This window comes from Mustela putorius, unplaced genomic scaffold, assembly GCF_011764305.1.
Source record: "Mustela putorius furo isolate JIRA1106 unplaced genomic scaffold, ASM1176430v1.1 tig00003845_pilon_pilon_pilon, whole genome shotgun sequence".
Lineage (NCBI taxonomy): Eukaryota > Metazoa > Chordata > Mammalia > Carnivora > Mustelidae > Mustela > Mustela putorius.
Window position 1 is genome coordinate 16921467 of NW_025421998.1, and position 20602 is coordinate 16942068.

Here is a 20602-nt window from a genome sequence, read left to right on the forward strand (position 1 = left end):
AAAGATTACAAAAATAAAAATCAAAAGGATTCTTAAAAAGGAAGAAAAAATGTAGCACTTGGCTGTTTTTTGCTTTTATAATTTTAGGTACTGAATTCCGTATTCACGCAAATAGAGAAGACCAATATCGCAGACCTTGTGACCTCCTTGATTATCCTAGTGATTGTATTTGTGGTTAAAGAAATCAATCAGCGCTACAAAGCCAAACTTCCAGTGCCCATCCCAATTGAACTCATCATGGTAACTGATCATCTTAAGGCTTTCCTTCGTAATTCATTAGTCTCCTGTTTTTATGTTGAAAACCTTCAGGAGGTTTTAGTGGGGTGGATGCCTTCTCTGCCATTTCTGGGTGTCAAATTTAGTATGGTTTTCTCTTCATTCTGAATGAATGACTTCCTTTGTGATTTGGGGTTCATTCTCTCTGTGGGAGACGAGGACGGCGCAGAGAACAAGGCCTCAGAGAGGCTTGGCAGACCCATCAGAGCTGCGATTCTTAACCTCTGGTAGCTGAGGATAATTGTTGCAGAACTTTTTTTTAAAAAGAAGCAAAGCCAGGGCTGGAGATTCTGATCTAAGAAGACTGTGCGTGATCTCTCATAATTCTAACTTGGGCAATTTGCAACTTTGCAGACTGTGATCGCAACAGGTGTGTCCTATGGCTTTGACTTCGAAAACAGGTTTAAGGTGGCTGTGGTTGGGGAGATGAAGAGAGGGTAAGTGTGTCTTTTATGGTGGCCTCTCCCAGCACTGACTAGACAGCGAGCAGTAAGTGGGAAGGACTGTGAGCCAAACGCATTCATCCGGCTCAGAACCCTCCCTCCCCCACGGGAGGATGAGGAAGGCGCTCTACTCTCCTTCTAGGAAGGAGCCACAAAGGCTCTGTGGTTCTTAATATCAGAAAGTCTGTCTTTGTGGAAGAACTCACCAACCAGATGAGCAAGGATTCACACAGAGGGAAAGTGTAGTGGTCAAAGTAAAAAAAAGAAAAAAAAAAAAAGGCAAATCAAACCTGCTTCTCCTCCTAAAAAGGAACCAAATGAAACCAGATTTCCTTGCCCATCGATTACTATAAACAATGTGCAGTGTTTTGTTGGAGGTGACTAGAGCCAAGTTCTGACAGTTCAAACGAGACACAGAAGGAATATCCGTAGCCCATTGCTTGAGCGAACTGGATAGGCACACTCTGTCCTTCCTCGTGATCAAATTCAAAACAAGACTGGAGCAACCGTGAACACTGTGGAAGGAGAGGAGGTCCCGTTCATACAAGGACTTTGAAAATGCATTTGATTGCATTGCCCTTATTGGGCTGAGAAGAGAGTTCCAGTTTTGTGTTTTCTTCTCTCTGTCCTCTGACCAGAGCATCAATTTCTTCCAATTGGCTTACCAAGGACAAGCTATGTTCCTGTTTAAAACAAACAAAGACAAGACCCCCCTCCCCACGCTGAAGGAGTAGTGGAGAATTCTAGGAATCAGCATATATATGCATTGTTGACTTTAAAATAACCAATTTTTCAAAAAAGGAAACACGTGCAAAAATATTTTTATCACCAGATAGTCATTTGTTACACTTAATGAACCTCAGGCACCATTTTTCCTTTAAAAGATTCTTGAGTAAGAATTCGTCTGAAACTGAAAGACTATTTCTGGGATTTCTCTCCACCTGTAACTTGCAAGTGATTATACTTTACTGTAAAGTCTTGGCAGACAGAAACTACTGAGACAGATAGACATAGATACGTACATACAAAATTAAAGAGGACCTTGCCAGAAAGGATTTGGGAAATAAAACTTAAACTTGAGATCACTGAGTTACAATCTTTGAGACTCTTCCTAGTAAATAAATCTTGAGTGTCAGCAGACCTCTATTCACAGTGTTTGCGGGCAGGGGAAGGAGTAACTCACATTTATTAATCATTACATTCCACAGAGAGGCCATGTAGCCTGGTAGGCAAGCTCGCCTGTCCTAGAGGCAGCGTACCTATGATTTACTTCTGAGTTCCTTTTTGATTTGGGGCAAATAACTACACTCTATGCCTCCATGTCCTTGGTTCTAAAAATGGGGCTAAAAGTAGTAGCTATTACATTGGATTCTTGTAAGGACTGAGTGTGTTCATACCTGTGACATGCGTGTTTAAGTGTCTGTCCCACAGGGAGTGTGGATCTAAATTAAGGATTTAGGATCCTTAATTTAGGATCTAAATTAAGTACTAGGCTCCTTACATTCTTTTTCCACTCTAAGTTTTTCTGGGTGATGATTGAGTGGGCATTTTTTTTTTAAGATTTTATTTATTTGAGAGATACAGTGCACTCATGTGCAAGAAAGCACAAGCAGGGGGAGGGGGCAGAGGGAAAGGGAGAAGCAGGTCCTTGCTGAGCAAGGAGCCCAAAATGGGGCTCGATCCCAGGACCCTGACATCACGACCTGATCTGAAGGCAGAGGCTTAACTGAGCCACCCAGGCACTCTGAGTGAGCATTTTAAATTTCTGGTGATCACTAATAGAATATAATTGGGAAATAATGACTATTAATTACTACTAATCTGCTGTTAAAAGTATGACACCTTGGAAGTGGTTTTGTGAACACACACGGAAAGTGTGTCATCGAGACAGTCAAGGAGACATGGAGGATGTATTCAGATTCCAGAGGGATCCCGATGATTATAGCTAATAACCACTTCACATCTCCTAGTGTGTAAATAGTATTCATGGCTATTATTTTATTTGGTACCGCCCCTCACAAAAATTATGATGAAGAGAAAACAAGTGTGGTATTCTCCCTTTACAAAGGAGGAAGCTGGCTCAGGGAGGGGAAGTAGCAGAGCCAGGAAACGAATCCCAGTTTTCAGACTGTAAATCTCCATCACTCCGCTCTGTCTCTGGTATTTAGAGGCTAGGACAAAAGAATAATAGCAGGCTTCTGGAGACTTCGGTATAAAAAGCAAATTTCAACTGCATTGTCAATTCGGGATATGTTTTTGGAAAAAAAAAAAAATTCCAGACTAACATTCTGATTCATGGCACCTCGTGGTACTTCTTCAAAATTAAGGCTGCAAATATGTGAACACGGTATTCATAAAACACGAACAGCAATGAAGAAAAAGTCAAATGGCTCCAATAAACTTACTTTGAATAAGATTTAGGTCAGACGCACATGTTGACAGGAAGGAACTGAGCATTTCAGTCAAGGGATGTTGACCCGGAGATACTCGGCCCTTTTATAACACAGTTAGCAAATATCATTTGACTGTTCTAAATCCATGAGGTACAAATGCAGAAGGATCTTCTCTGAATGTTTCCCTGACACTGTGTGACTATAAATGGTCTTCCCTGTCAGAGCCACGGTTGGCTCCAGCACTCCTGTGGGTCCCAGGGCAGAGTCCAAGGCCCATGTGTTTGCTGAGGGTTTTTCATGGAAGGTATTGTTATTGATGGAGGGAAGACTCTCTCGCTTTGCTTGTCTTTAATTGTGTTTGCTCAAAGACCTTCATCCATGGTAACTACTGGAGGGATTGTGGGTGATGCTTTTCAATCCCATGTAACAATACAAGTGGAATCTAAGACATTTTGCATGAGGCTTATCGGGATATAAGTGTACCTTCTAATGCGGCTATACTAGCAAAAATATCAGATGCACCGCTATTGTGGGACTGGGTTTGCATTCTGGTGTCAAATTCAGGCAGCTCTGCTTTTCAACAGTAAGATAACAGATTCGAAAGTTTGCAGCGGTGCTCAAAGCTTGCTGGTTGCACTCCAAAATGAGACCAAACTCAGCCTTGATGGCATTCCCTCATGGATTTGCCCAACAAATATTGACCACGTGATGTTCACCAAGAAGACTGCTGGGTCTTGGTCACAGAACGATGAAGTAGTCACAGTCCCTGCTCTGTGTCTGGGAGAGAGCTGTGGGGGGGGTGGGGTAAGGAAGGGAGGTATCCAGGGCTGGAGAAGCACAGAGAACTTCACCTACCCCTGACTTTGGTGGGGAGAGAAGACTTTCTAGAAGGAGGGATGGTGATGAGGAGAAAAGTTCAGGCAGAAGGAAGAGCAAATCAGAAGTTTCCAAGGTGAGAGTACAGATGATTTCTTTTTTTTTTTAAGATTTTATTTATTTATTTGACAGACAGAGATCACAAGTAGGCAGAGAGGCAGGCAGAGAGAGGAGGAAGCAGGCTCCCTGCCAAACAGAGAGCCCGATGCAGGGCTCGATCCCAGGACCCTGAGATCATGACCTGAGCCGAAGGCAGAGGCTTAACCCACTGAGCTCCCCAGGTGCCCCCCAGATGATGTCTTTGAGAAACAAACAAAAGCGTGGTATGGTTGGAGCCTCACTTCCGAGAATGATAGTGATTGAGCAGGAGTGGGGGTTGGGAAGGGATAGATCGGGAAGGAATCCCCTAAGGAATTTGGACTTTTCCTGAGGACAAGTGAGCCATTGAAGGCTGGTGATGCTCAGACTCGCCCCTTTTCCTTTCCAGATTTCAGCCTCCCATCGCACCCGACACGCAGATTTTCCAAGAGACCATCGGGGACAGCTTCGGCATTGCCATCGTTGGCTTTGTGGTAGCCTTCTCCGTGGCCAGTGTCTACTCCCTCAAATACGATTATCCGATCGATGGCAATCAGGTAAGTTTACAACCTGGGCTGGGCCTCTTTAGGCAACTTCAAGTAATACTCTGTGGACATCGCACCATCGCAGTGCCATTTCTAAAAAAGATTCCTCTTTGTTCTCCTGCCAGGAGTTAATAGCCTTGGGACTGAGTAACATATTCAGTGGATCATTCCAAGGCTTTGCTGGGAGTACCGCCCTCTCCAGATCGGGGGTTCAGGAGAGCACTGGGGGCAAAACACAGGTAGTTGAGGGTCTTCAATGCAGGGGCCGTCCTGGCGTTGGGACCAACTGACGACTCCAAGCTGGGGGCGGGGGGGATGTCGATTTTGTAATGACAATCTTTTCATCTTTACAGATCGCTGGGATTCTCTCTGCTATCATCGTGCTGATTGTCATCTTAGCCCTTGGATTTCTTCTGGAACCACTACAAAAGGTAACGCTCATCTCTCTTTGGGTTCTCTCTCTTTCTCAGCTTCGGGTGATGATGAATCAAGGACCCTGGCTCTTCCATTCTGGAAGTGCAAACTAGACAGGAAAATGCGAGCACTGCAAATTTTCGAGTACCCTTCCTGGCCCGTAGTCTGAGGCCAAAGTCTTCGGCAGCATTTTATGAATGCTAGGAACGCAAAAGCCCCAGCTCCCTTATCTGCTCCGCTCTCCGCATGTTTGTAAGCCCTGAAAATAATTAATGTTTAGACAGAAAGACGGCCAGGTGCTACAGCTTCTATGTGGATTGATGGAAGTGAAGATTCCCCTAGAGGCTGAGGTCATCGGGGCCTCTATCAAGTTCAGAGAGTGGTGCTACCAGCCGCACAACCCGTTCTCATGGATCCACCCTGCAGTTTCCAGGGTTTGGTCAGACTCCAAGACCAACACTCTCAGGTTGTAGGCTGCGGGGGCCCTCCACACAGACCTCACACCGTCACCCTCTTGCTCCTTGGTCCATCTCTCCTGAACTGTGGTTTTTGAGGGTTTGGGTTCATGCTTTGTAAATGGCTGCAACCCCCCAATTAAAGAAGTAACACTAGACCCTGGAAAACAAAGGATCTGTAGGAAACCAGACAACAGTAAATACCTTGTTTTTTGTGGAGGTGATGTAATTTTGAGGTGCTCCATGGAACATTGGCCCTTAAGTCCTGGAGACCTCCTTCTAATCCAGGTTCTGCCTCTTTTTCTCTGTGTGCTTTTAGGCAAATTACTGAACCTCTCTGAATCTCACATTCTCCATTTGTAAAAATAGGGAGGAAAACAGCACTTGCCTCACAGAGTTGCTGTGAAAACTAAATGAAATAATGCACATTAAGGACTTGCATGGGACAAGCACTTAATAAATGTAGCCATTATTGTTAGTATATTTATTGTATTGTTATTATTCTACAAACATTATATTATACTTCTTACTACAAAGGGCACAGAGATTGGACACAGCCCATAGTGTTTCTTGGTTGATATCTAGGCCTTTTCCCTTGCTGGTTGGTAGCTAGAAAGTGAATCTGGTCCCAGGTTTCCAGACTAACAGTGTGATCATCCTAAAGAGCCTCACTGGACAACTCTGTCTTCAAGCCATGCAGAGTACTCACTGCAAGAATATGTGTTCTCTACAGTCTAGCCTACTACTTTCCAAAGGAACGGCATTGAAGGAATCATGGAGTCTCCAACAAAGAAATAGAATGTCTATCTCAGTAAAACTAAGTGCACGCGCAACCCCCCATTAGAGAATTCTGCCCTATTGTGCTTCTTCCCAAGGGTACCCTTGGGCTCTACATTGCCCATGTTGACTTGGCCGACCTCAAGAAGTCATGCCAGTTAAAAACCTATTTCTGTCATGAATAAAGCACACCCCAGGACATTGTCCATGATGTGAGTCAAAGCCCCACTGACAAAGGATCCGTGTGATGAGTTCTACTTAGGCCATTGTATCTGTAGTATCTGTTTGACCGGAATAGCTAGTTTGCTTCTCTTTGTCATGTGAACTATGCAAAATAATCCACAAGAGGAGCTGGTGATAAATGAGTGCCGAATAAGCATCAACAGTTGTCAGCATCTTTTAAAAGATTTATTTATTTATTTGAGAGAGAGACACAAGTGGGAGGGACAGTAGGAGAGGGAGAAAGAGAACCTCAAGCCACTTCCTGCTGAGCGTGGAGCCTGACACCGGGCTCGATCCCAGGACCCAGATGTCAGGGCCTGAGCAGAAACCAGATGCTTAACCCACTGTGCCACCCAGGTGTCCCTGTTCTTATCATTTTATACCCATTTAATCCTTTACATCAAGTACAGTATGGAGACCTGATTCCTGATAAAAATTGTCCCTTTTCCTTTCTGTGGCTTCTCAGTGCTCTGTAATCTTTACTCTTTAAAGGGCTCTCTTGTGTCTGTATTGCAATGAAAAATTTTAAAAATTGTTTCTCTGGGGAATACTGACCAGGTGAGAAAAAAACGCCTGATGGAAAGAGAAGGGGTAATCCTCCTCGGCAGTGGGCACCTGACATGCTCTATCCTTGGGTCCCCCTGCAGAGGGGCACAGCCTACAGTGTCTTGCGTACCCACCTCACCCACCCAGCACAGTGGGGACATCCTACAGCTGCTGCCGTGCATGATCAGAACCAGGACAGGGACACTGGCACCGTACTGTCCACAGACCCTACTCAGTTTTCACGATTTTGTAACTGGCATTCATTTGCGAACTAACTAGTTCTAACCAGTTAACCAGTACTTAACTAGCAACTTCCTTTTCATTGTCACACTCAGTCTGGAGTCTGCTTGAGATTCTCTCCCTCTTTCTCTGCCCCTCTCACATGCACATGTTTTCTCTCTCTCAAATAAATAAATGAATGCTTTGTAAAAAAAAAAAAAAAAAAAAAAAAAAAAAAAAGTTGAATGCTGATCATCCTCAAAGGTTTGAATTATGATTCTGGGTACTGCAAGTTCCCCAAGTTTGGTTTTTTTTTTAAACAAAGAGCAACCCCTTCTTCCTACCTCCAATAAATAAACACACATTAGACTATCTCTGATTGGGAAAGTTTTATTTCAAGCATTGGTCTTAAGATCTGCCTGCCTCTGTCCCAAGGTACAGGCCAGTAAGTGCTTTCCTCTACCCAGAGCCCAGCACTGTCACCATGGTGGGGACAAATGCATCCCTGGGAATAGGTCAGAGTCTCAGGCCTGCTATGTCCTGTGGGGCACTAGACACCAGAAAAGGGGTGTGTTCTGGGCTTGGCTTGGAGGCCCTTTAAAGGACAGACTTATCTACAACCTTCACCCTTATTTCTGTATGACTTATTTATCTTCAAGTACATCTGCTGTTTGTGTTTTTTTGCAGTCTGTCCTGGCGGCATTAGCACTTGGGAACTTGAAAGGAATGCTGATGCAGTTCACAGAGATACGGAGACTCTGGAGGAAGGATAAGTATGATTGTGTGAGTAGAGGTGGTCGGTGGTATTTAAGAGACAGAGAAATCAGAACAATATGCTGATTTCGGACTCGATGCTGAGCAGAGAACCCAACTGGGGCTCTATCTCACGCCCCTGACGTCCCCGTTTGGAGTGGGGACCAAGAATCCAAGGCCGAACCAACCAACAATGCCACCCAGCTGCCCCTTCCCTTGCTATTTTTAAACTGCATACTCTAATGATCCTTCTTTGGGATTTTAATTTAAAAGGACAGGCCACTTGCAAGAAGGAGATGCTCCATGAAACCCTAGTGGGATATGGTTCCTTCGTTTTTCATTACATCGGATGTTTGTTTCCAAAGAATCTGCAACATCTTTAAATTCTGAACATCTCTTTTGGAAATACCCTATAAAGTCTCCCCCTGCTCTTGACATGCCTTGTGATGAGACGCAGAGTCCATAATTTTATCAGGATCAAAGTCTGGGGCATAAAAAGGTTGTTAACATATCCTATAGTACTTAACAAGCATAAAGTAATTAGCTGTACTTGGTTTACTCTTGTTCCTGGTAGATGATTGTTGGGGATTTTAGCACCCTTTTGACATGCTGACATTCTTGTGCAGATAGTGGCCATTTTTTTTTAATTTTTTATTTTTTATAAACATATAATATATTTTTATCCCCAGGGATACAGGTCTGTGGATAGTGGCCATTTATTAAATCGGCAGGCCACCAGTAAGAAATTGGTAGAAGCGTCGTCAGTTACTTTGCTGATTTTAACCAACAGCTGTTGGTTCTACAGTTTTAATTGTGCCATATAGACTCAGTTACTTCCTTCACTGGGTCAGGACACACTCTCGGGGAGCCTGGGTGGCTCAGTTGGCTGAGTGTCTGCCTTTGGCTTGGGTTGTGATCCCAGGGTCCTGGGATCGGGCTCCCTGCTCAGAGGTGAGTCTGCTTCTCCCTCTACTTGCTGCTCCCTGCTTGTTCCCTCTCTCTCTCAAATAAAGAAATAAAAATATTCAATTTAAAAAAAAAGAAATGATCTCTTGAGGCAGGTCGCTTGTTCTGCACACTTCCAGCCCCTGCTTTGGCTCTAGACGTTCATGCTTTCTCAAAGCTCTGGACCTAAGACACTGTGGTTGAGTCAGAGTAAATTGTAGTGCGTGTGTTGCCTTCTTTTTACAGCTAATTTGGATCATGACCTTCATCTTTGCCATTGTCCTGGGACTCGGTTTAGGCCTGGCAGCTAGCGTGGCATTTCAGCTTCTGACCATTGTGTTCAGGACCCAATTGTGAGTGTTCATCATGCTCTGCCTCCATGCAGACTTGGACCTGCCTGTGGGAGGGGGTCAAACATCACAGTTTCAGGGGAAAGTAGTTTAGTTGACAGGCATGCCCATCTATCAAGACCGGCTGGTCCGTTGTTCCTCGTGTGGCTCCCCTCAAGGCCTGAAGGGCCATAGACATGTCCTGACCTCAGAGCTTCAGCCCAGATCCCACCAGCTATTGATCTGTCCCCTGCTTTGCCACCAATTCAGAGAAATCGTATGTACTGCAGAGTGTCTTTGCCCAGTGGAAACTGGAAGTCATTATCCTCTGAGCAGGTGTCAGGTCTTTGCCATAGTCTTGCCATAGTCTTGCCAGACATGGAAATGGGCTCCAGAGAAGACTGTGGAATTTTCCATGTCTAGTGGAGGGTTGTTCCTCTTTACAGGTTGCTGGATTGTTCTCCCATCTAAAAACGGGGCTGGGCTAGAGAACTTCTCAAAGGCCCCCATCATCCAAAAAATCCACAAAGACTAGTTAGCATTCTTGATTCTTAACAACCAGTCCAAACATCTTCCTGATTCTTAAATCTCTGCCATAATGTCACCATTATAATGTCTCAGCCTATGTTGGATGGCATGGTGTGACAGAGAAATAGGCTTTTTGGTGGCTCAGGAGTTCTAGGACAGAAGGTGGGGTGGTTAATGTTAATCTCCAGCTGATGGAATATATTTATGTTGAAGTGTTCCTGCCTCCTCTGATTCCGTCATCTTTTCATTCATTTCTCGGGGACCCGTCCATCACAGAGACAGACCGAGTAGTTGTAGGCAAAACATTGTGCTTCTCCATGCCCTCATCTGTACAACTGGATGATTGTATCAATTTCACTGAATAACTAGGGTATTCTGAACCCAAAGAGCAAAAGCATATGGGAGCACTTTGTAAGCTTGATGGTGGTAAATGGAAGGCGTTGTTCTGGGAGAGGTAAAACAAGGTGTTTGCCCCTCAAGCTGTCCAATGACATGCTGATTCCCCAGCCTTTTACATTTTGAAAGTGAGCCTGCTCATGACCTTGATTTGCTAGGAGAAGTCGGTGTTAGCCTTACGGGCCTTACCCACGCTCACGAGTGATTCACTTGGTGTCGGTTTTCCCTACAGTCCAAAATGCAGCACTCTGGCTAATGTCGGAAGGAGCAACATCTACAAGAATAAGAAGGATTACTCGGACGTAAGGAAGATCTGTTTTTTACTTTGACTTGCTGACAGATAGTAATATGAGTCCTGTGGGCCTGTCTCATGTGACTTCTCTGCCTCACAGATGTACGAGCCAGAAGGGGTGAAGATCTTCAGGTGTCCGGCCCCCATCTACTTCGCAAATATTCATTTCTTTAAACAGAAACTTATTGATGCTGTAAGGTTTGAAGTTGTGACTTTTTTTGTTTTTGTTTTTTGGTAATTCCACCATATATCTAGGAATGAAATGTTTGCTCTGTAACCAGAGGGTGACTGATTTCACATATGTTGAAGTTGGATCGTGTTCATGTTTTTCTGTCCCGTGTTCCAGAGCAGGTGAAACTGCTTTATAAGGGGTCTATTAATATGTTAGGAAATAAGGCCCTTTAGGATAAGGTTCAAAGCAGAGTCACCTTTTTTTTTTTTAAGATTTTATTTATTTATTTGACAGAGAGAGCGAGAGCACAAGAAGGGAGAGCAGTAGAGGGAGAGGGAGAAGCAGGCTCCCTGGGGCTCAATCCCAGGACCCTGGGATCATGACCTGAGCCAAAGGCAGATGCTTAACCACTGAGCCACCCAGGAGCCCCAATTTTTGAATGTTAGTAACAGCACACAGGCTGAGCAGACCAAAGTCATTGACACAATGCCATCACTGTTGTTGTTTGAACCACTTCTACATTTTCTTACACATATTGTTATTATGTGCCCCAATCCCAACCCATCCCACTTAAAGTTATTAGAATTCTGTTACAGGATATTCAGCAGCATCCTATTCCACACTCTTGTAAGACAGCAATGGATTTTTCAGGTTGGCTTCAACCCACTACGAATTCTACGCAAGCGCAACAAAGCTTTGAAAAAAATCCGGAAGCTGCAGAAGAAAGGCCTGTTGCAAGTGACACCTGTAAGTTTCTTTCTTTCTTTTTTTAATTGGAAAAATTATATTTTTGTATTTAACCACAAGTGAATTATCATTTCAACACGCACTGATTCCCGGAACCAACAAAACCTTAGCGCAGCGTAGACTGCATATACATCTGACAATTTGTGTGACCCAATTATATAGCATTTTAGCAAAAATCTTGTAGGCCTCCTTTGTTTTTCCTAAGGGCCTCTCAAGTCCAGTGAGGCTTTGATTATTTCCTAGGGATGAAACCAGTAAGTTTCTTGACCACATTTCTGGGTATTATAGCTAAAAACATGTAAAATGTATTTCAAGGTGTTGGTTCCATTCCTTTAAGTAAAATGCTAGATAAACCACATATGTCAGGTGTCAGTGTTGGTTTTTTTTTCCCAATGGCATCTTTGAGGGTCTCCTTAAAACTTTTGTTTTCCTGGGAAAACGTTGCTTCCCCGAAGGAAAGGGCTTGAGCTGACTTTGACTGTGAGCTTCAGAAACTCACTGGGTATTTTTTTTTCCTTTTTTTTTTTTTTAAGATTTTATTTATTTAACAGAGAGAGATCACAATTAGGCAGAGAGGCAGGCAGAGAGAGAGGAAGGGAAGCAGGCTCCCTGCTGAGCAGAGAGCCCGATGCGGGACTCGATCCCTGGACCCTGAGATCATGACCCGAGCCCAAGGCAGCGGCTTAACCCACTGAGCCACCCAGGCGCCCCTCACTGGGTATTTTTGACACCGGCAATGTTTCTCTTGGTCAGAGCTATCAAGCGCACAATGTTTCTCTTGGTCAGAGCTATCAAGTGCATTTCTTGTCTTCTCTTGCAGAAAGGGTTCATATGCACCAATGATGGTTTTAAAGATTCTGACGACGAGCTGGACAACAATGAGATAGAAGAGCTGGACCAGCCAATCCACACCAGTGACCTGCCCTTCCAGATAGACTGGAATGCCGATCTTCCTCTCAACATGGTGGTCCCTCAAATCAGCTTGCATAGCCTTATTCTTGACTTTTCAGCGGTGTCATTTCTTGACATTTCTTCAATGAGGGGACTCAAAACGGTAATTACTTTCTTTCTGAATGAACACAACTGATCAGTGGCCAAAGGTAAAAAGATAGAGTTGAAGAAAGATGGTTCTTTAGGTCATACACACTTACCCAGAAGCAAATCGTAATTTTAGGATAGTCCACACAGAGAGTGAGAGTGAGTGGGGTGCGTTTACTGAGCTCTTTGAAAAAGCATTTCCCAGGAGGCTGGCATATAATTTTGAAGACAACCACACCCGTATTTCTAACATATGCTGAACTTGCCACTGCACAACTATGCCCATACTCCTATGAAATCCCAGCTCTGTAGGACCTGCAGATCCTGTGGGCACTGTATTGAAGTTGTCCTGAAATACAGAACATTTGGGATGATCTTGGACAAAAGTGGAATAGCAGATCCTTTTGTTTTGTCTTTATCCATTACAAACTGACGAATTTTCACTTTGCTATCCGAAACCTCTCACTCACCCCCCATCACTTCCACCCCCCCAAAAAAGGAGCTATGTGAAAGAATCGATGTCATATGTGATTTAAAAATAGGACTAAAAGCTTCAGGTTGTACTCTGTTTTCTTTCCATGGTTCTGTGAGCATTTCTAAAATAAACTGGTTTCCAACAGAGATACAGAGAGAGACTAAAGAAAATTTAAGACATTCCACATTTACCCCTCTTTTTCTGGGGTTTTCACAGACATCTGCCTACATGAGAACTGAGCTAAGATAAGGTCTATTAAATATGGGTGAACTGAATACAAAATTAGAAAACTGAATCGATTTTGTTTCCCTCAGACTTTAAAAAAAATCTTAATATTACAGAACCCTCAAAACTGCTTGCTTTTTCTTTTCTTTCAGTTGTTTTAGCTTTGGAGAAAACACACACACACACATACACACATAACACACACACACAATTTGTTTCTGGTCCCAACAGTATAGCACAAAGGACAGGGACTCTGCCTTATGTTTCTTTAAAGCCCTTATCCTTGGCTCAGTGCCTTGTAAAGGTTTGATGCTTACTGATGATTGACAGTGATTTTAATGATCATCTAAAATGATCATCAGTAACTCTTCTTATCTTATATGACCTCACTCACATCACCACTGGTATTCATTCTTAGCGTAGGACCTGGAAAACAAATCAAGATTCACTGGTGTTACTACATCCAGTCACTGTGGACAGGAATAATAAACAGGTTACAAGCCATGGGGTTTTGGGTTTTTCTACTTCTGTGCAGCAAGAAAACTCTGGTCAAGGTCATCCCATAAAGGAACTGGTTTTCAGATTAAATCAGAGCCCATCTTGCGAGTGGAAACAGAAGATTTCCCCATCATACTTCCCACAGGAATGATCATTTTTAACTTCTTTCTGAAGAGGAGAGTTCTTTCCTTTGGATTTATTTCCTTCCATCACAGAGCCTTGTTGTTAATTTTAGTGTCTCTTTATATGATTATCTCTTTTCAAAATGTAAAAGGTTCTCTAAGTAACACAATATCCATAAGTCATAATTATGATCATTTTATGTTTCTGACAAGTAAAACTGTTTCCTAAGGAAGATCTACTTTCTTTTTAACAGATTCTGCAAGAATTTATCAGGATCAATGTAGATGTGTATATTGTTGGAAGTGATGGTAAGTTGTTTTTATGTTCTGACAATCACTTCAGGCTCATGGCCAACTCTCAACAGAGACGGCCTCTCCAAAGTATAGGTCTTGTTTATGATCTATTAATTATAATAACAATTTATATTAATATATACTAGTATATTAATATAGTAATTATATTATATATGACTTTATATGTATTCCCTTTATTAGGAAAATGGACTATAGTAAGTAACTGGTAGATAATAGGTCCAACAATCCAGAACCAGAGCATATCACTGGTCTATGAGCATATGTCCTATTTTGGCAGAATCCCAATTTTGTGTAAGCCATACTTGCTGCTCTAATCATTAGCCAAGGGAGATTAATTCACTAGGATTTTGCCTAAAGGAAAATGGGTTGATTTTCTTCTGAGAAGTACTAAAAGTTTTCCTCATTGGAATATTTTCCTTCTTATTAGGGCAATAAATGTTTTCTTTTATTAGAAAGGTATCCTTTTGTTCCAGAAAACACCATACTAATAGTACACTGGTATCGTACCATTGCGATCTCCAAACACCTTACCAAACAGCAATAAACTGCATGTTTGCAAACGGAAATTCAAATCTCCAGTCTCAAGAAGAGACCTGCAGCCGAACAATTACTTCTTCCTGTTATTCTTTCTTTCCCACCCTTCAGACGATTTCATTGAGAAGCTTGTACAGTGTGAATTTTTTGACGATGAAGTCAAGGACTCAATCTTCTTCTTAACAATCCATGATGCTGTCTTGCACATTTGGATGACAAAGGACTACAATGCTTCCAAGTTTAATGCCAGTCAGGTACCAGCTCTTTGGTGACTTTCACATTTATATAAAAACCATCTGTACTTCAGTTCCCCTTTCTTTTTCAACATTTTTTTAAATGTTCCTAACCCATGATTCTATTCTGGTTCTCTCAGGAAAAAGAAATGAAATTTGATTTTACCATAAATACAAATGGAGGATTACGTAATCGGGAATGTCAGGTAAGATTCTTCAACAAGGTTAGCTGACATCACAACAACAACAAAAAAGACTGAAAAGCAGTGAGGCCTCTTCCAGCAGGCTACAGAAAGTCCAGCCCTTGTTTGAGCCACTGGGCCTCTTCCCTAGAAAACAGAAGCAATGCCAGTGTTCATGGGACTTTGGGAGAAAAGAAACTCAGACCAGTACAAAAAAAAAGATAGAAAATAGTGATACTAGTCTCTATTAATGCAATATTGAGCATACAGAGAGATCTTTATGTTTTCAAAGTACTTACAACCAAGATGTTATTCTACTCTTATAACAATCCAGGAGGCAGAGAAAGTTTGGCTGTTTCCACTTACAGATGAATTAGTGATGGTGCTGAGAAGCTCATACTCACTTCCTGCTTCCCAGGTACATGGGCAAGTCCCCACGACAGAGCCTGGGCCAACAGTGAAAGTGAAGTTAAGCTCCTCTCCTTCCTTACTAGAAGGTGTCAAGTTCATTTAACTGGGTAGTTCTATTTCATTTTAGAACATTCATTTCTAGAATATTCAGTCCTTTAAGGGAAGGTCTCCAGTCTGGGAAAAGCAGAATCACAAATCAAATTAGGGATCTGCTACAGGTCAGGTACATGGCAGGTGTGTCACATTCATTATCTCATCCTTACAACAATATGTGAAGAAAATATCATTTCATAAATGAGGAAATTAGGGAAGGCTCAGAGAGCTTAACTAATTTGCTTAAGGTCACACACCAACCAAAGTGACAGCAACAGGATTTGAAACAAGATCTGTCTGATGCCAAGCCCTGGGCTCTATTCTCTATGGTACACTGGTTCTTGGTGAAAGACTCATGGAATTAGGGATCCTGAGAAAGAATCTAAAGATTGCTATCAAGTATGAGAGGTGGCTGATGGTATTTCTCTTATTTGAGAAAAGGTTTAAGAAGAAACCAAAAAAAAAAAAAAGGAATTTAGATTAGAAATGAAGATGTATCTAGAATAAGATAACCCTAGGTCCTTATTAAAACTTATGCCAAATAAGAAGAGTTCAATGAAAAAGCCATTCCAGAAGTTAGGCCTGAATGAGAGACATTCGTAGAAAGCACCAGTCATGTTTCCAGCCAGCCATGTTTTCCAGGGCTGGATTCTAGAGAAATCCACATGGGTCACCTTGCCTGAGCCCCCTCTAAGTAGAGCCTTACAAGAAATCCTCTCCCCAGTAGCTGGATTCAGAACTATCACCAAGTTGGAAAGGATAAAGCGTAGAAACAGAACATATACCTAACGAGTCAAATCAAAGCTTCAGAACCAACCACCTAACAGAATGTAGTCGGGACCATCCTGTATCTGTCTCCACATATTAAAACAACAACAACAAAAATTTAACATGAACTCCTCACTACATTACTTAGAGAAAGACAAATCAGGCAACCAGCGGTGACCCACACATGGAAGCTGAATGTGCCCGGCTAGCACACAGAGCCCTTGGAGCTTGTGTGGCCACTGACACAGTTGTGAAGGGGGGTATTGCTACAACTGTTGTACTGTCATTTTGATTAAGTTAAATTAGGCCTTTGAAAGGTACCCTTACATCACAACATGGTATCACATGGGTCTCTGTTAACCAAGTAGCAGTGGAAGGTATGTGATCATTAAAATTCAAGACAAAAAATTTGTGGTTAGTTCTGGTAAATTCTAGGTCTTCATTTTAGCAAGATGGACCACATTTGCTATAAGATCAGATTATTGAAAGGGACACATCTTCTAAGACCAGAACTTTTAAGAACCAGAACTTTCTATCTTCTTCCAGGTACCAGTTGAAACAAAATTTTAACCAAAATATAATTCAGATGGATCCTCACCTGTAATATAAAGAACAACTTTATACCCAGGAAGTTATTGATAAGTTCATACATTGTATGAAGAACACTTTTACTTGATGGAATTATGTTTCAAACTTTGGAACGAAATTGTTCTAGCATGGTACATTTTTCACATGTGTAGTATAAAATTATGTAAATACTCTTAATTTTATATCTTATAGGTTTATCAGAAGAAGAAAATGTTTTGTTTATATGTATTTTTATAGCACTGACAGATTCCCATCTAGGTCATGACCTTCATGCATAGATTTTGCAGTGTATTTACAACACTGCTTTGACTCTTGTAATTTATAGTTCATATGAATTTATTTCCATTTTTAAAAATTCCATTGTACAGTAGATATGTCTTGTTTTGTTAAATTTCTTGTTAGCTTTCAGAAATATGCCTGCTGAGGGTCCCCTCTGTAATGGCCTGGCTAAAAACCTGACACACGAGAATCATCTGAAACCTTGCAATGACACTTAACTTTGCCCAGAGTTCATGATTATCACTATAGCTTTTTAACACACCCAGCCAGTCTAAACACAATCCTTCCAACGCCATTATCTGTAACTGTAACTAGCTTTTAAGGCAAGTCCTTTCCTTCCACCTCTTAGTATGAGAATTGGATAAGCTAATGAAGATAGAAAATGAAAAAGCAAGAAGGTGGAAAGCAGAGAAAACATGACGGGTAACCAGCTCTTCCTGGTCTTAGAGGAAAGCGAAGATAGTAGGACAAAGACTGACTCTTCACTGCTGGTAATTTGGAACCCACAGGGCAGAGTGTCAGTTCTAGAGCTCAATTTAGCTGGAGGATGAGATTCCACACACACGCTTCTCTTTTTTGCTGGCATTGTTCTTGATGCAAAGTTGTATTTATTTTATGTAAAAGATAAATTTGTAACTTTGTAAAAAATATCTTTGTCAATGAGAAAAGTCTCAATCCTTTTAAATCTCACCTCTAAAGCTTTACTGTCAAAGTACCCTTCTATAATCTATTAGTGTCTTTACTGAGTCTATTAGACTTAAAATCAGTGACAGTAAGGTAAAACAAAGGTTTATTTACATAGCTACTCTTAAAAATTAGAGTATAAGCACTCTTTGAAAAAACAGCTCTTAAATTTCTGAGTCATAGATACCTTACAGATCTTCATCCACCCCCACGGACTTTAGGGGACACACACACATACACTTTATATAGGATTTATATACCATGACTTTAACCCCATGAATGTCGAGTTAAGACCTCTTTGTAGAGGTCAGGGAGTGGAAATTGAGATCATAGGCCTGTTTTACTGATCATTTGGCTTGGGAATGGAGCAAAAGCCTGACATAGGATTATGGCTGATGTCTGCATCTTCCCAAATAAAGGGGCTCTTTATAAGCTTCTTGCTAATCAGTTTTTAACATGGAGCACTCCAAGCATTGCGCCTCCATTTCAATCTATTCAACTTTTAACATCTTAAGAGGTTCACTTATCCTCACACTTAAACGTTTTCTTCTCTTAGGCTTCTAAGATGGATATGTGGATATGCTTTTTGGGTAATGGGAACACATGGGGTTGGGCCTCTCCTTACCTAACTCAGAGCAAATGTTGAAAACTGGTACAAAAATCTGATCCCTTATTTAGGAAAAGGCCAAGAGATCATGTTGGAAGACAAAAAGAAAACTTACGTAAGTCAGAGCAAGCACTGAAGGGAAGAGGATATCCAGTGATGCAACTGGGAGATAGAGCAACTTGTGAAGAGACAGATACGGTACTGCAATTAAGGAAGGTTGCTGCTAATACATGCTGAGCAGTTTATCCTTAAAATTTTTCTAATGATTTAAGTATTTGATACACATTCTTGTCTAAATGCAGTACCTTACCATTTGGAAATGCAAATGAAATGTTCTTGACCATACACTGCATAAACTAGAACAGACCATAAGAATCTTTCATTCATTTTTCTGCCATGGTCACCTGCACATCAATCTACTGATCTTTTCCCCCAATCTGCTCCACCAGCATCTTTTATTGCCCCCACGAATGCCAACCCCATCCTTCCAGCTGCTTAGGTTGAAAAATCGGTCAGGAAATTCTATTGACTCTACTTTTAAGATCTGTCTAGAATCAATTCATTCAGGGCTCCTGGGTGGCTCAGTGGGTTAAAGCCTCTGCCTTTGGCTCCGGTCATGATCCCAGGGTCCTGGGATCAAGCCCTGCATCAGGCTCTCTGCTCCACAGGGAGCCTGCTTCCTCCTCTCTCTCTGCCTGCCTCTCTGCCCACTTGTGATCTCTGTCTGTCAAATAAATAAATAAAAATTAAAAAAAAAATTCTTTAGAATCAATTCATTCAGTTCTCAAAACAGACACCATAAGGTGGGTATTACATTTGTCCCCATTTTTTTAGAAAAGCAAACTAAAGCAAGGCTCGAAGAGGGTAAGTAATTAGTCTGTTACAGAGTTGCCGGTAGCAGAGTCAGAGTTCAGCTTGGACAGTCCAACTCCAGAGCCAGGCTCTTCTTAATCATTAGGAAGCATCAACTCACTAAAGAAATTAACACCTGTCTAAAAACTGATCTAGCACAAGGCAGACTAAATTCAGGAACAATATAGACGCATTCTACGAATTTGTTCCAAAGTCACTAATTTCGTGTTCTACAATGAAAATGTACCCAGAGGGGCACCTAGGTGGCTCAGTCATTAAGGGTCTGCCTTCGGCTCAGGTCATGATCCTGAGATCCTGGGATCGAGCCCCACTTCGGGCTCCCTTCTCATCGGGAAACCTGCTTTTCCTTCTCCCACTCCTCCTGCTTGTGTTCCCTCTCTTGCTATTTCTCTGTCAAATAAATCAAACATTTTTTTTAAAGTGTACCCAGAAAAGCTATTAGGGAAACACATTATCAATGCCCAGAATCTAACAAACTTAATACTTCCTCGTTATGGCTGTATGTGTATGTATATTTTCATGATACATTTTTAAATTCCTTTTGGGGGGGGGCTAATATCCTTTGAAAAAGAATATAAGAAACCTTTGGAGAAAAATTTAGGAATGATTACCAAGAAAAATCTCTAGATGAGTTAGAATGTGAGCTCCTAAAGGGCAGTGACCATATCTATTTCATTCACCATTTTATACCCATATCATACATATACTGCTTAATTTATGCACATAAATTTATTACATTTTTATACATCATGTCCATTTATTACTTTATATATTCATCCTTCCACAAGTATGACCATCATCTTCTGTGTAAATTATTAAAACCTCTACTAGTCTCTCTTTACCTTCCTCATCTTTTCCAAACGCAGAGCCAGAATAATCCTTCCAAAAAGAGCCAGATCATTCCATTCCTCAGAACTCCACGAAGGCTTCCCAGGTCAGAGTAAGGTCAAAGTTTACGATGGCCCAGAAAGCCTGTGATTTCCCCATTCCCTGTTATTACCTCTCTGACCTTCTCTTCCCGCTCGTCTCACTCATTCCAATCCAATCTCCTTACTGTTCCCCAAATATGCCAGATGCAGCCCCCACTTTGACCTTTACAGCCTGTTTGCTTAGAAAGTTCCACCCCATGATATCTACATGGCTAACTCTCATCTACTCCAGGGATTTTTTTTTTTTTATTTTGGGTGTAACCTCTACACCCAATGTGGGGCTCAAACTTACAACCCAGAAATCAAGAGTCGCATGCTCTACTAAGCTAGGCAGGCACCTGA

The 20602-nt window shown here is 41.8% G+C and overlaps 1 protein-coding gene across 2 annotated transcripts in view; it reads left to right on the forward strand.

Moving 5' to 3' along the window:
• The window catches only part of SLC26A3 (solute carrier family 26 member 3), a 32836-nt gene extending 13762 nt beyond the window's left edge, over nucleotides 1-19074 (forward strand). The window contains exons 7-21 of one of the 2 annotated variants that reach the window (XM_045089658.1): nucleotides 88-240; nucleotides 631-713; nucleotides 4476-4623; nucleotides 4737-4850; nucleotides 4965-5042; nucleotides 7932-8027; nucleotides 9189-9295; nucleotides 10428-10497; nucleotides 10588-10680; nucleotides 11311-11406; nucleotides 12227-12460; nucleotides 14019-14073; nucleotides 14725-14867; nucleotides 14987-15052; nucleotides 18530-19074. In XM_045089658.1, coding sequence (XP_044945593.1) covers nucleotides 88-240; nucleotides 631-713; nucleotides 4476-4623; nucleotides 4737-4850; nucleotides 4965-5042; nucleotides 7932-8027; nucleotides 9189-9295; nucleotides 10428-10497; nucleotides 10588-10680; nucleotides 11311-11406; nucleotides 12227-12460; nucleotides 14019-14073; nucleotides 14725-14867; nucleotides 14987-15052; nucleotides 18530-18577 — 1584 coding nt within the window. In that variant the 3' untranslated portion in view covers nucleotides 18578-19074. Of the gene's footprint in view, nucleotides 1-87; nucleotides 241-630; nucleotides 714-4475; nucleotides 4624-4736; nucleotides 4851-4964; nucleotides 5043-7931; nucleotides 8028-9188; nucleotides 9296-10427; nucleotides 10498-10587; nucleotides 10681-11310; nucleotides 11407-12226; nucleotides 12461-14018; nucleotides 14074-14724; nucleotides 14868-14986; nucleotides 15053-16846; nucleotides 18284-18529 lie in introns of those variants that run through there. The other variant, XM_004739522.3, reaches the window with a different exon arrangement.
• The last annotated feature ends 1528 nt before the right edge of the window (nucleotides 19075-20602 follow it).